General features: G+C 51.3%; 1 protein-coding gene across 1 annotated transcript in view; it reads right to left on the bottom strand.

Moving 5' to 3' along the window:
- DDR2 (discoidin domain receptor tyrosine kinase 2) overlaps window positions 1–14844 on the bottom strand; it is a 115841-nt gene that overhangs the window by 58020 nt on the left and 42977 nt on the right. The window contains exon 2 of the mRNA XM_026656159.2: window positions 13974–14084. Within this exon, the coding sequence (XP_026511944.1) occupies window positions 13974–14055 (82 nt within the window). The 5' untranslated portion in view covers window positions 14056–14084. The remainder of the gene's footprint in view (window positions 1–13973; window positions 14085–14844) is intronic.

Genomic DNA, 14844 nt, shown 5'->3' on the forward strand with positions numbered 1-14844 from the left:
GGTTGGATGGGGCGTGGGAGTCCCAGGGGTCTGTCTGGGGGTGGGGGTGTGGATAAGGGTTGGGGCAGTCAGGGTACAGGTAGGGGGTAGGATCCTAGGGGGCCAGTTAGGATGGGGGGAGGGTCTCAGGAGGGGGCAGTCAGGGGACAAGAGGCAGGGAGGCTTAGGTTGGGGGTGGAGTCCTGGGGGGCAGTTAGGGGCAGGGGTCCCAGGCGGGGGCAGTCAGGGGACAAGGAGCGGGGGGAGGGTTGGGGGTTCTGACGGGGGCGGGAAGTGGGAGGGAGTGGAAGGGGCAGGGGCGGGGGTAGGGCAGGACAGGGGCGGGGCTAGGGCGGGGCTCCTCCCGTCCTCTTTTTTGCTTGCTGAAATATGGTAACCCTAAGGGTGACCAGACAGCAAATGTGAAAAATCGGGACAGGGGTGGGGGGTAATAGGAGCCTATATAAGAAAAAGACCCAAAAATTGGGACTGTTCCTATAAAATCGGGACATCTAGTCACCCTACAAACAATGCACGTTACAACAAAGCTTAAACTTGTCCTTCATAATAATTTTAAAAACAATACTAGCTGCCTATTTAATTTTAAAAACAGCAAAAAAATATCTACCTCCCATTCCATTTCTTATAGGAGTCTTGAAGTTTAAATCTCCTCAGTGTGATAGATATGCTTGCTTTGATCTGCTTAGCTCTTGGAAGTCCAGGGGCTGCTGGCCCTGTGCTGCCTGGGGTCCCTAGGGACAGCTCTGTCCGCCATTAGGGAATTTTTTCCCGAGAACCCCCTGTAACATTTCATGAACCCCAGTTTGGGAACCACTGGACTAGAGGATCACAATGCTCCTTTATGGCATTAAAAGCTATACACTTCTAGACCCTTGATCTGAATCAAGCCCAGGCCCATGACAAAGGCCACTCCCATCAGATGGCCATTCAGTGGCTAGTGTGAAATAAACAGAGGGGGCAGGGTCTAATTCCCATTCCTAGTGGGACAGGCATCCACAAGCACACCATTGCAGCCAGCACTATCAGGAAAGAAGACAATTACTGAACTGGCCAGGAAGTACCCGGGGCGGCTCCAGGCACCAGCGCACCAAGCACGTGCCTGGGGCGGCAAGCCGCGGGGGGCGGCCTGCCAGTCGTCGTGAGGCTTCGGCGGCAATTCGGCAGCGGGTACGCTGAAGGCGCGGGACCGGCGGACCTCCCGCAGGCATGCCGCCGAAGGCTGCCTCACTGCCGTGCTTGGGGCGGCAAAATACATAGAGCCGCCCCTGGAAGTACCAGTCACTCCTTGAGGTGTAGTGTGTGTGAGTGAGAGAGAGCACAGGCCAACCTGGTGCTGCTCCTGTCATGGATACACAGGTGGTTTCAGCCTCTGCGCCTCTTGCTCCAGCACGTTTTACTAGGGAGAAATTCACTTGGAAAAGGCAACTTGTTCCTTTTGCTTTAACAAACTCTGTGTTTCTTTCCCACCTGCCCTAAAGAAACACAGGATAAAACCAGGCCAAGCAAGCAGCCTCTCGCACCCCCTCCCACCATAGCATTCAGTTCAAATCACCATAAACCTGCAGCAGGCACCACCTTTAGGCTTCCCACGAAGCAGCAGATTGGTTTCCTCTCGCTTCCTTCCACAGGCTGATTCACCGCCAGTCTGGGAATGGAAAAGTACCCGGTGCCGGCAGCCATGGCTGTGGCTTGGCACTCGCTATAGCCCATGTGTAGCAGCAGCTACAACACAGTTTCCCAAGAGCTATTTGTCACGCCTAGCTGCCAAACCAGCTCTTGAAAGAGCGGCTTGTTCCCTGCTGTTTACTGTCTCACCACTGGCTCCAGCCCACTAAGCTCCATCCATAAACTTCCTCCAAGTAAACACACAGGCAGGCCAAAGCCAGAGGCAAGGATGCAGCAAATGGGCTAAAGTGGCCCACAGACTCCTACCACGCAGTGAGCAGCTAATCTCATCTGGGGCCTGCAGGACTACAAATTCCAGCATGCAGTGCTCCACCAGGAGCTAAGGGACCATTTACAATCCTGGGACCTCTCCAGAGGAGGGAAAACACTGAGAGGCCCAGAAGCAGCTGCACCAGTTTTTTGCTGATTTTAGCTAGTGCATTCAAAGCAAAGCATTGTGGGCTTTGCAGAGAAGAGCCAGGTGATGGTATCTGGGTTATACGTGCCCTGCATTCCAAAAGGAGACAACCAGGTGTTCTTCTGCAGCCTTGCCAACCACAGGTATTCAAAAATCCTTCAAAAAAGTCATGAGATTTTAAAACATAAGAATGAATGTTGGGGTCTCTCTTTGCCTTCCGGTCTTGGAGCCTTTAACTAACACTCGGATCTTGATTTTCACCTTTTCCCCACAGCCTAGGGTTGCCAGGTGTCCAGTTTTCTACTGTTTAAAAGTCCGGTCGGCGGTGCTGTGGGTCCTGTCCTGGCTACGTGCTGCGCTCCGGAAGCAACCAGCAGCAGGTCCGGCTTCTAGGCAGGGGGGCCACAGGGCTCCGTGCTCTGTCCCCACCCTGAGCACTGGCTCCGCACTCCCATTGGCCGGACCAAACCCAAACCCCTCATCCCCGGCCCCACCCCAGAGCCCACACCCCCAGCTGGAGCCCTCACCCCCTCCCGCATCCCAACTCCCTGCCCCAGCCTGGAGGCCCCTCCCGCACACTGAACCCCTCATTTGTGGTCCTAACCCAGAGCCTGCGCCCCCAGTTAGAGCCCTTGCCCCCTCCTGCACCCCAATCCCCTGCCCCAGCCCAGTGAAAGTGAGTGAGAGTGTGGGAGAGCAAACCACCAAGGGAGGGGGAATGTAGTGAGCGGGGGGAGGGCCTCGGGGAAGGGGCCGGGCAGGGCCTTGGGGAAGGGCTAGGGTGTTCAGTTTTGTGTGATTAGAAAGTTGGCAACCCTACCACAACCACAAGGGCTAGAAACTTAATTTTTCTAACGAAAACTGAGATTCTCACTGAATGCCCTGAGTCCAGGAGCTGGGGTCTTGAAGAAAAACACCAAAAATGGCAAGACTTCTGATAAATGGACTGACCTAGCAGCACTGTGTATGTGTCCTGTGTCCAACAGAGGGTCCCTGATAGTGTCCTATGCGGGAAGAAAGGTTTAGAAGAGGGTTATTTGGCAAACTAAGCCAAATTCTGTTCTGCATGGCACCAGTAGCAGAGGGCACCTCTGTGCAGCAGGGATCTCAGACAGCCTTGTACTGGGGACGATGCCTTCAAAGAAAGACCATTCTGTGAGCACCTCTGCTCCGCAACTAGCCCCACAGCCTCCTTGGGCAGCAGTAGTCTTTGTTCAGTTTTAAGACAAGACAAACTAGTGTGAGTGTGGTACATGGGGGTGCTAGAAGGTCACCCCACTTGGGATCTGAGCTTTTGATCTCTCCTCCCTGGTGCACAACTTTATCTTACTGATCCTCCCTTCCTTCCTTGCCTGGCCTGCTCCTGGCTCCAGGCAGCTCCCTCTGAACGGTAGTTCTCCTCTTTGGGGTGCTTGCGCCTTCTCCTGGTTATGTGGCATCTGATGCAAAGCAGCCACACAGGGCACAGAAAGAGGTTTGGCTTTAGTTTAGCTGGTGAAAAAAACCCATGGGAACCCTGCCAGGCTACTGGGCTGGGCTACACGCAGCAGGAGGCAGGACTGCTAATGGCTTACAGCCCCAGCAGTGAGCAGGTGTCAGCTGCAGCTTGTGGAATTGGGCTGGAGACCCACTGATATGGGGGGACTGGGGGCCTTGGAAAGGCAGAGACAGACAGACAATGAAGCTGGCCTCCGGGGGCTGGATATCAGTCTGTTATAGACACATAGGAAGGCTTTGTAGCATTCTGTCTTGGGGGCATTATCCTACAGCCCATCACCGCTGTATCTGAGAAAGAGTCTGCCATGTCAAATCAATAGCAAGAGCGGAGTCCCCAGTAGACCCCCATGGCATCTCGGTCTCTGCTCCCAGTTCAGCCAAGCTCTGTCCAGCCATGCCCAGGAATGCCCGAGCAGGGATCTTGGCAGCTCTGGTCGGCACTGTCAACCAGGCCATTAAAAGTCCGGTCGGAGGTGCAGTGGGGGCCTGGGACTAAGGAAGGCTCCCTACCTGCCCTAGCTCCGGATGGCGCCTGGAAGCGGCCACCAGGTACCTGCAGCCCCTAGATGCATGGGCGGCCAGGAAGGCTCTGCACACTGTCCCCACCCCGAGGGCCGGCTCCGCAACTCCCATTGGCCAGGAACCATGACCAATGGGAACTATGGGGGTGGCCCCTGCAAGCACAAGGGCAGCGCGCTGAACATACCTGGCTGCTCCTGTGCCTAGGGGCTGCAGGGACATGGCGGCCGCTTCCCGGGGGCAGCAGTAAGAGCCGCCGGGACCCCGCACCCCAAACCCCCTCCTGCACCCCAACCCCCTGCCCCAGCCCAGAGTTCCCTCCCACACCCAAACTCCCCCCCGGAGCCCACGCTCCCCACAACACCCCAACCCTCTGCCCCAGGCCCCTTCCTTCACCCCAAACCCCTCATCCCCAGCCTCACCCCAGAGTCCACACCCCTAGCCGTAGCCCACATCCCCTCCCGCACTCCAAAACCCTCATCCCCAGCCCCGAGCCTCCTCCTGCACCCCAAACCCCTCATCCCCAGCCCTATCCCAGAGGCTGCACCCCCAGCCCCAAAGTATGATGATTTAAATCCCTTTCAAAACTCTTGGCAGGTCAGCAGTTCTAACTCTGATGTTCCAGTTCTAACTCTGATGTTCTCGTCATCTATCTAAGTGGCCAATCCTTTTTTTGAACTTTGCTAAGCTCTTGGTCTCTTCTACCTCTCTTCTCCAAGGGAAACACGCTTTCCTTTAAAACTCTCTTCCCAGGAAAAGTTTTCCAGGCCCTGAATCATTTTCCTCATCCACCACAGAGTTCCCTCTGATGCTGCTATATTGTTTTGGAGACAGAGTGCCCAGTACTGCACACAGTATCCAGAGGAAGCTGCACCACTGAGCGATATCAAAGCATTAGAGTATTTTCTGTATTATTATCCCTCCCGTTCCTTACGCAGCCAAACTTTTGGTTTCCCCTTTTGAGCAGAGGGCTGTTGTGATAATTGGGCCTACATATTTACCCTCACTGTGAGCTCACCAGTAGAGAGTGAGTTACAGTTGCCAACCCTCCAGGATTGTCCTGGTGTCTCCGGGAATTAAAAATTAATCTTTAATTGAAGATTATGTCATACAGTGAAACCTCCAGGAATAAGACCAATCAAAGTTTGCAACCCTAAAGTGAGTGTAAGGTTATTGTGATAGCTTATGAACTAGAACAACAAATGTTGATAGAAAAGGTGTGAAGGGGAGACAGCGTGACTGAGTCCAAACAGAAAGGCCTCCTAGCCCAGCTCAAGGACTGTGTTAAGATCATGCCTGGTAAACAAGAAAAATGTGGTGCTGGAAAGTAACTAACCAAAGTTGGTGTGTTGAATATTAGGCTTAATTGGCGGCTGAAATAACGAAGGGATGGGCTGTTCCATCCACCACTGCCTTTGGGGTCCTTACAAAGAGACTTTGGGGAGACAAACTGGCTACTGGAGCAAGTTTCACCATCATTGCTGCCACCCCCACCATCTCCTGGGCCCCAGACCTTTGTCATCCTGATCCAGACAGGTGTCCTGACTGGACCGGGCCAGAGAGAGGGACCCAGATGACATCACCACCCCTACCAGCTCCAGCTGAATCCCAACCACCAGCTGGGATGTGAGACTTTCTCTCCTCCCTGCTCCATTGTGCCCTTTTCCTTCCCTACCTTATTTCTTCTCTTTCCCATCTCTCTCCTTTTGCCTGGCTTGGCCGGCCAAGACTGCCAGAAGCTGGGACTGGATGACAGAGGATAGATCACTTGATGATTACCTGTTCTGTTCATTCCCTCTGGGGCACCTGGCATTGGCCACTAGCCGTAGGCCGCATCCCCTCCCGCACTCCAAACCCCTCAGCCCCAGCCCAGAGCCTCCTCCTGCACCCCAAACCCATCATCCCCAGCCCTACTCCAGAGTCTGCACCCCCAGCTGGAGCCCTCACACACCCCCACACCCCAACCCCCTGCTGCAGTCCGGAGCCCTCTCCCGCACCCTGAACTCCTCATTTCTGGCCCCACCCGGAGCCCGCACCTCCAGCCAGAGCCCATACCTCCTCCCGCACTCCGAACCCCTCAGCCCCAGCCCGGAGCCCTCTCCTGCACCCTGAACCCCGCATTTCTGGCCCCACCTGGAGCACATACCCCCAGCCCAGAGCCCATACCCCCCCACACACACACACCCCAACCCCGTGCCCCAGCCTGCTGAAAGTGAGTGAGGGTGAGGGAGAGCGAGCGATGGAGGGAGAGGAGATGGAGCGAGTGGGGGCGGGGCCTCAGAGAAGGGGCGGGGCAAGGGTGTTCGGTCTTGTGCGAGTAGAAAGTTGGCAACCCTAGCTATAGCGCTGGATATGGCCATTGCCTTAGTCCAGAATATCTCACTCAGTAGGCCAGGGGGCAGGCAGCTGCAGCCTCCTGAGCAGGGGGTCACTGTGCCTCCACTAGGTAGCCATGAGGCTGCTCTCTGAAATCAGCTCAGCTCTCTTCTTTCCTGCCTTCCCCCACTCCCCATGGCTCTGAGTAAAAAGCAGGGGTCCCTGCCAGGTAGGAAGAGGGCTGGGCCCGCTGCAGAGGAGGGACTGAGCCCTGGCACCCTGCTTAGAGGCAGAAGCTCCAACTTCTCTTCCTTCCCCCATCTGCCATGAAGGACGTTCAGCTAGGGAGAAGAAAAAGGGGGGAACATGGCCTTGGGGATGGACCCTGTGACGGGTTCAGTCACAAAGACGCCCTGGGGACTGTCACCTGATGTGTTGGAATTACCTCTGAGCCTGTTTTCCACTGCAGTTTGGGACTCCAGAACCCTGCCTTGTTGAGCCACACATGCTAGTCTGCTGCAACACAGACCCAGGTCTGGTCCACGCCCCCAAAGCTGCAGACTTTAACCAAAACCTGCTCAGCAAGTCACCTATCTCCAGCACCCAGACACCCAGTTCCCAATGGGCTCCAAACCCCAAATAAATCTGTTTTACTCTGTATAAAGCTTATAGAGGGTAAACTCATAAATTGTCCGCCCTCTATAACACTGATAGAGAGATATGCACAGCTGTTTGCTCCCCCAGGTATTAATCACTTACTCTGGGTTAATTAATAAAGCAATGTGATTTTATTGCTGTGACTTTAGGAATTATGAAAGAATACAGGCCTTTGTGACACACTCCCTCAGACCTGAGGGGGAGAATTTGGGAAGAGTCTCAGAAGATGATCTTGTGGCTAAGGTGAGCCTACAAGCAGCTCTGGATGCAGCAGACACTGCTACCAGATCAGTGGCAATGATCATGATGTGGCATTACTCCTGCTTTCAGGAGGCATCCCCTGTGAGTTGTAGGCGACAGTAGGTATCCCGTTTGAAGGAAGTACCTACAGTTAATGGTGGGGTATGACCACACACAATACTACATTCCACCTTTTGGACTCCAGACTTCACTGAAGGTATTTACCAAGGTGCTTGCAATAGTAGTAGCACCATACCTAAGAAAGACAGAACATTTTCATATACCCATAGCTCAACAGCTGTCTGATATGAAGAAGATCTCCCTCAACAGGGCTCGTAATCCATCCACCTGATTCCCTGTCTGTTCCACAACTTAGGTAGTACTGAGAGTCAACATGCAGAAATCCAGCTTGACTCCTCTCTAAAATATGAAGTTATATGGGCCAATTCTAGACTCCCACCAAATCAGTGGCTTATCTTCTCCAGGACAGAGTCAAGAACCTGTCATCCCTTATCCTACAGCTAGAGTCAAACCCACATAAATAAGAATGTGCCTTGCCATGTTGGGACACGTGACCTCCTGTACCTTTTATGATGCCATGTGCCAGACTTCACTTCCACTGCATTCAGGGCTGGTTCAGGCTAGCGTATGCCCTTCCAGGCATCACTTGGATATGCTCTTCTATGTGTTACCCCACCCCAATCCCAAGTATTGTAGTACAGTCTGTCCTGGAAGAACTCTGTGAATGCCTGTATTGGGATCTCCTCCCAGCCTCCCCTCTGATCCAGGTTTATAGCTGTAGACACTTTGCTTAGGGTATGGGGAGCACACATGAGAAACCTTTCCAAGAGACTGATATAGTTTCTTGCCTCTCTCTGGACCCAGAGAGGCAAGAATGTATATCAATTTCTTGGAGTGCTGAGCTGGATGCATGGCTTGCGAGTCCTTTCTTCAGTACATCACATGGTGATTAGTCCAGGTAATGGAGGACAATATGACCACCATGTTCTTCCTCAGGGGTTCTCAAACTGGGAGTTGGGACCCCTTGGGGTCACGAGGTTTTTACAGGGGGGGGTCCATGAGCTGTCAGCCTCCACCCCAAACCCCGCTTTGCCTCCAGCATTTATAATCACTCAGAGGCTTGCTAGGTGAAAGGGGTCACCAGTACAAAAGTTTGAGAACCACTGTTCTACATCAACAGGCAGGGTGGGGTAAGATCCTACCAGCTCTGCCAGGAAGCCATCAGACTATGGAACTAGTGCATCACACTTGTGTTTCTCTTTCGGTCATACATCTACCTGATCTACAGAATACTTTAGTGGACAATCTCAGCACACACTGCTGTACCAACAAAGGCCCTTAGTTTTTGTTTTTTACCATTTTTAAACAGGTTTTACAAAAGCTATTATTGGATATTTACCAATATTTCACCTGAATTTTAGACCACTTGTGTACATGAAAATACCAATTATGTGAGAAATCAGTATATTACATTGTTAGTTGCTAATAAATTAATCTAAATGTAAATCCAAGACCATCTATTAAAGTAAGGCACTGTAGTAGAAGATACACACTCGTGTGTACATATGTGAATGTCAGTGCTCAAGTCCTAAAAAAAGAAGTACAGAACTCCTTAGACCCTGCTCCGGAAGGCGAGATGGCAAGTTGGTAACCAGGTAACCTAGCTGCTATCTCTCTTTCTGGAGTGGGCCCGGAAGAGGTGGACCTTACCTTTGTTTCCCAATCCCTGATATCACAAAACAAGGGGGAAATCCTACATGTGGATCAGAGATATCTTGATCTCAGGGCATGGAGGTTGGATAGTTGTTGACCGTAAAGTATGCCTGCTTCTCTTCAATCAGGAATATCATCATGTGACACTTTCTCGGGCGCCCAGGACTATAGGTCCCTTGTCTCCAGTGTGAGAGAGTTCATCCTGTGATAGCTTTTTGTCAGCTCTTGTACACCGCCAGCCTTTCAACTACTCAAACACTCTACTCAGGACTCCACCAGTCCTATTTTGCTTCGCAGGTTAACATTAGGTGCACCTCAGTCCCCAAAATCCCTTTGAACAGTGTTCCTGGTAGCATCCAGACCCTGTCACTGGACACTCTCAGTGATTACCAGGTAAGCTGTTCCCCAAGAGACAGCCTGTATACAGCTGGAAGGTTACAGCTCAGGATCAGGTCCTTTATAATAATACAGCACTGTAATCTATTTATGGGGTCACCAAATGAACTAGGGGTCACCAAATGAAATTAATAGGCAGCAGGTTTAAAACAAATGAAAGGAAGTATTTTTTCACACAACACAACCTGTGGAACTACTTGTCAGGATGTTGTGAAGGTCAAGACTATAACAGGGTTCAAAAAAGAACTAGATAAGTTCAGTGGCTAGAGGATAATCGGGATGGGCGGGGGGATGGTGTCCCTAGCCTCTGTTTGCCAGAAGCTGGGAATGAGCAACAGGGGATGGATCACTTGATGATTACCTGTTTTGTTAATTCCCTCTGGGGCACCTAGTATTGGCCGCTGTTGGAAGACAGGATACTGGGCTAGATGGACCTTTGGTCTGACCCAGTATGGCTGGTCTTATGTTCTATTAAGTATAAAAAGTAGGATTTAAGTGGTTTCAAGTAATAACAGACAGAACAAAGTAAGTTACCAAGCAAAATAAAACAAAACATGCAAGTCTAAGCCTAATACATTTAAGAAACTGAATACAGGTAAATCTCACCCTCAGAGATGGTCCAATAAGCTTCTTTCACAGACTAGACTCCTTCTTAGTCTGGACCCAATCCTTTCCCTGGTACAGTTCTTGTTAGTTCCAGCTCGGGTGGTAACTAGGGGATTTCCCATGACTGGCAGCCTCCTTTGTTCTGTTCCACCCTCTTTTATAGCTTTGGCACAAGGCTGGAATCTTTTGTCTCTCTGGGTCCCCACCCCTCCTTCTAAATGGAAAAGCACCAGGTTTAAGATGGATTCCGGTACCAGGTGACATGGTCACATGTCCTGTAAGACCCCAAGCCTCCATTCTTTCTGGCCTGACTCATAGGAACACAGGAAGGCTTACAAGTAAACAGAGCCATTTATAACCAATCGTCCTAGTTAATGGGAGCCATCAAGATTCCAAGCCACCACTAATGGCCCACACTCTGCATAATTACAATAGGACCTCAGAGTAATACTTCATATTTCTAGTTTTAGATACAAGAAGGATACATTCATACAAATAGGATGAACACACTCAGTAGATTAAAAGCTTTGTAATGATACCTTACAAGAGACCTTTTGCATGAAGCATATTCCAGTTATATCATATTCACACTTATAAACATATTTCCATAAAACTTATGGAGTGCAACATCACAGACCCCACGTTTGGGAGGGGACTTTGGAGTGAGGAGCTGGATATGGGGGCGGGAGAAGGAGAGGACGTGGGACGGCCTTACTCTCCTGTGCTGACACTTAAGATAAACCTTAAAATCTTTCATGGGTTAAAGTCCATAATTCACTTATTTTTGCTGTATTTGAAAATTAGAATCTAATGCCCTTTGCCCCTACACTACGCTGTCCCAGCAACGGCCCATGGGTCAGCTGAGTTCCAGCCTGCACCAGCAGGGAAGACACATGGACTGGCTCTCCTCTCACATTGGTTTTGCACCAGTGAATCCCCATGAGCTTCAATGGAAATGGAAGTCATGGACTGTGATTCAGTCTGACCCAGGGCTGTTTCACCTTGATACACTGTATTTCTATACTGTAAGGCACTGCAATCCAAACAATCCCAACACAAACACTTTGCAGAATTCGTTACTCACCACTGAAATACAGCCACCACTGGGGTGGGAGGAAGCAGCTGGTTTATAGCGCACAGCAATGCCACATGACAGACCACTTTAGAAAGGAAGTGAAAATTCATCAATTCCAAGGCCAGAAGGGGCCTGTGTAATCATCCAGTCTGATCTCCCATACAGCACAGGCCAGAGAAATTCCTCAAAGCAATTCCTAGAGCAGAGCTTTAGAAAAACACCCAATCTTGATTTAAACATTTTCAGTGACAGAGAATCCACCACGACCCTTGGTGAGTTGTTCCAATGGTTAGTTACTCTCACTGGTAAAGATTTTCACCTTATTTCCAGGCTGAATTTGTCTAGCTTCAGCTTCCAGCCATAGGCTCATGTTTTACCTTTCTCTGCTAGACTGACAGCCCAGGATTAAACATTTGTTCTCTATAGAGCAGCAGTCCCCAAACTTTTGAGGGTTGCACCTCCCCTTATCCCTGTCCAGGCCCCGCCCCCCAACCTGCTGAGGCCAAGAGCAGGGCCCCAGTTCCAGGGAGGCAGGGAGGGGATGCGGACTGGGGTAAGGGGCAGAGGCTGGGGCCACAGCTGGGGATAGGTCTGTGGCCAGAAACAGGCCACAGCCAGGGGCCGAGGCTGGGGGCAGGGGTGGGAGCAGAACTGCAGCTGGCTGCCATGTGGGCCAGCAGCCAGGCCCGCAGCCTGGGGTAGTTCTGCGCCCGGCCTCACCCCCAGCCTCAGCCCCAGGCTGGGAACTAGAGCAAAGCTGGGAGTGGGGAGGGGCTGGGTGGCACTCCCTGCCCCCCGGGGGGGCTGGCCCGGCCCCGCCGTGCACCACCGGACATTCATCCGTGCCCCCCTAGGGGATGCACCGACAGTTTGGGGACCTTAGCTCTAGAGGCAGAGAGAATTTTGCAAGGCATAATCTAATTATTGTGTCCTGGCCTAAATGCCCAGGCTCATCTCTATAACACTTTTGATGGCCACAGGGGACTACAGATCATCAGTGTCGTGTCTCATCCAAAAGACAGCAGCACACCTGGCCCCTAGCACTGTGTCCGGTACAGAGCAGCATCTACCGAATCACTAGAACCATTTCCAGATACTGACCAAACCTGAACCTGTTTAACTTGTGATAGCAGAGCAGATCACAGCTCCAAGGGCTACAACCGCAGATCACACTGAAAGCCTGTAGGAATCCCTTGTAAGGTTGTTCCTTTGGGATCCGCTCAGTTACTTTGGCTCCAGTCCAGTACAATGACTGTCCAGGCCAGATAAGGCCAAACGTATGTCTGATAGAAGTCTTCCAATGAAACAGGATTGACTCCTTTGGAATAAGTATGTTGTTGTGCATAATCCATGGGGAAACCCAGCAAATTTTTCCTTCCTGATGGGCCTGGGCCTTGAACTGATTGGGTCACAGAGGAAACCAACTGTAACCCCCTGATATGTACCAGTTCCTCTACCATGGCCAAAGGGGCTAGAGATTCTGCTTCCATGAATGCATGTGGAGAAATCTCTTTTAGATGTTCTTTTCTTGTCATACCAATTTTTAAAAAAGACTTCAAAAGCCCCTGGCTCTGCATAGGGGCCAGGCATCTGTCAGAGATTTTATAAAGCAAGTCTTTGTTTACTACAGCTAGGGATGGCCAAAAAAAGCTCCTAGGACCAGGAGAAAAAATAATACCCAGTACAGTTTTCCTTGCTCTCATCAAACTCAAAATAAAACTGGACCAATTGGGAACAAAACATAGAAAGGCCTCCACTCAAAGGCCCAGGCTCCGCATGCGACCACAGATAATCACAAGTCAAACATGCTCAGTGAGCTCAACCTCCTCCCCATGCGTGCATAGATCAAACACCCCACAGGAACAAGTGTCCCTATTTAGGAGAGCCAGGACTCTGCATTGGCAGAGCTGCGAAAGGGCCCAGAGGACAGCTTGCAGGGGGTGCTGCAGTTCAGGGAGGATGTGCTTTGGCACTAGAGTAGCACAGGATTAAAATAGCAGGCCCCTTGCAAGCTACAACCAAGGTACCCTTGCTGAACTGTTGCAGAGGCAGCATTGGAATACCTGTGGATCACAGCAAAGGTGCATGAGGCAGCATAGTCTAGTGGGTAGAGCAGTGCTTTGGGACTCAGGAGACTTGGGTTCTAGTCCCAGCTCCGCTACTGGCCTGCTGGGTGACCCTGGGCAAATCACTGCCCTGCTCTATGCCTCCATTTCCCCTGAGTGAACGATACTGACTCACTCAGAGCTAGGTGTAATTGTTATTTTATCAGAGTGGTTGCTGGTCAGGACCAAGATACACTGGATTCTGTCTCTGACTTGCCACTGGCGTCAGTCCCTCCCTTTCAGAAACACTAAACACTCCTCACATTCCAGAGAGAAAACCCTAGAAAGCTACTTGATAAGTCTCCTGGTGGAAGAGGGGCTGAAATCCTGACCCGACTGTAGTCAATACGGGCTTTGCCATTGTCCTCAGTGGGGCCATGGTTGTAAGACTGGCTGGGAAGAATAATCTTATAATCGCTAGGGCCAGGAACAGAGTGCTGTGGGATGACGGGAGGCAGCAGTACTGTGAGATTAAAGGGTTACACCAGGTTTTAACAAAGCCACTGTAAACCAGCACAGCCCATCCCCGTCCTGGGCAGGTGTCAATGCAGAGTTTCAGAAAGACACTTTCATCCTCTCTGTATTTGGAAAGTTTGAGTTCCTGGAAACGGGGTGACCCATCTGTTATGGAGGAAGAAGATTAATGAGCCTTGGCCTCCAGTTGGCAGGAGCACAGCCAATGAAAATAACCTCTGGGGCAGCTGCTTCACTGGGATTGCAACAGCCTGGCCTTCATTTTGCTTACCTGGATTAACCTGAGCTTTGGCAGCACTTGGGATGTGGAGCAACAGCAGCAGGAGGGGCATCCTGGGAGGGGAGATCATCATGGCAGGTTACTTCAGCCCCAGAGCAGCAGCTGAATGGGGAGATAAAAGAAGCAGTCGACGACATTAAGCAGGACAGTGGGAGTATGAAATTGTCACTGCTGTGAAGGGGCAATACTGTGCAGCTCAATGCACACGGAGCAGAGATGCATGAGAGAGGCCCAGATGCAGTCTGAACATCTCTAAGACTTGGGGGATTCTGATCCAGGGTTCCCGCCCTTGTCCGATACAGTGGAACACTCATCCTCCATTTCTCCCCCGCTGCCAGCCCTGTCTCCTTGCTCACATTTCCTGCCAACTCCCAGTTTGCTAGTCCCCTCCCTTGATTTCTGCTTCCAATCAGGGCTGCCTACTCCTGGGTTCCTCCCATAACGCAGCAGGAGAGAAATCAACATTTTCCTATCTATAAATTGAGTTTCTAGAGTCCGCCCCCAGCTTCATCCCCCATTTGAGCCAGAGGGCAGCTCTTATGCATGTGATTGGCCCGTCTGTCTCCATCAGTCATAGAGCATGTCCTTTCCCACGTTGGCTGTTGCAGCAGCTACAAGTTCTGCCCTAGGATATTCTGCTAGAAAACCTGTGTGATGCTGGCAGACCAGGTGTCAGCTCATGCCAAGGCCCCCAGCCTCACTGAACACTGACAAATGCATAGCTGGAAACCAGTCTGGCTCACTGTGTGTTAGCATGGTTAAAAAAGATGTTAAGTTGAAAAGAATCAGGGGGTAGCCGTGTTAGTCTGAATCTGTAAAAAGTAACAGAGGGTCCTGTGGCACCTTTAAGACTAACAGAAGT

Source organism: Terrapene carolina, unplaced genomic scaffold (assembly GCF_002925995.2).
Source record: "Terrapene carolina triunguis isolate 2854851 unplaced genomic scaffold, T_m_triunguis-2.0 Scaffold212, whole genome shotgun sequence".
In the NCBI taxonomy this organism is placed as follows: domain Eukaryota; kingdom Metazoa; phylum Chordata; order Testudines; family Emydidae; genus Terrapene; species Terrapene triunguis.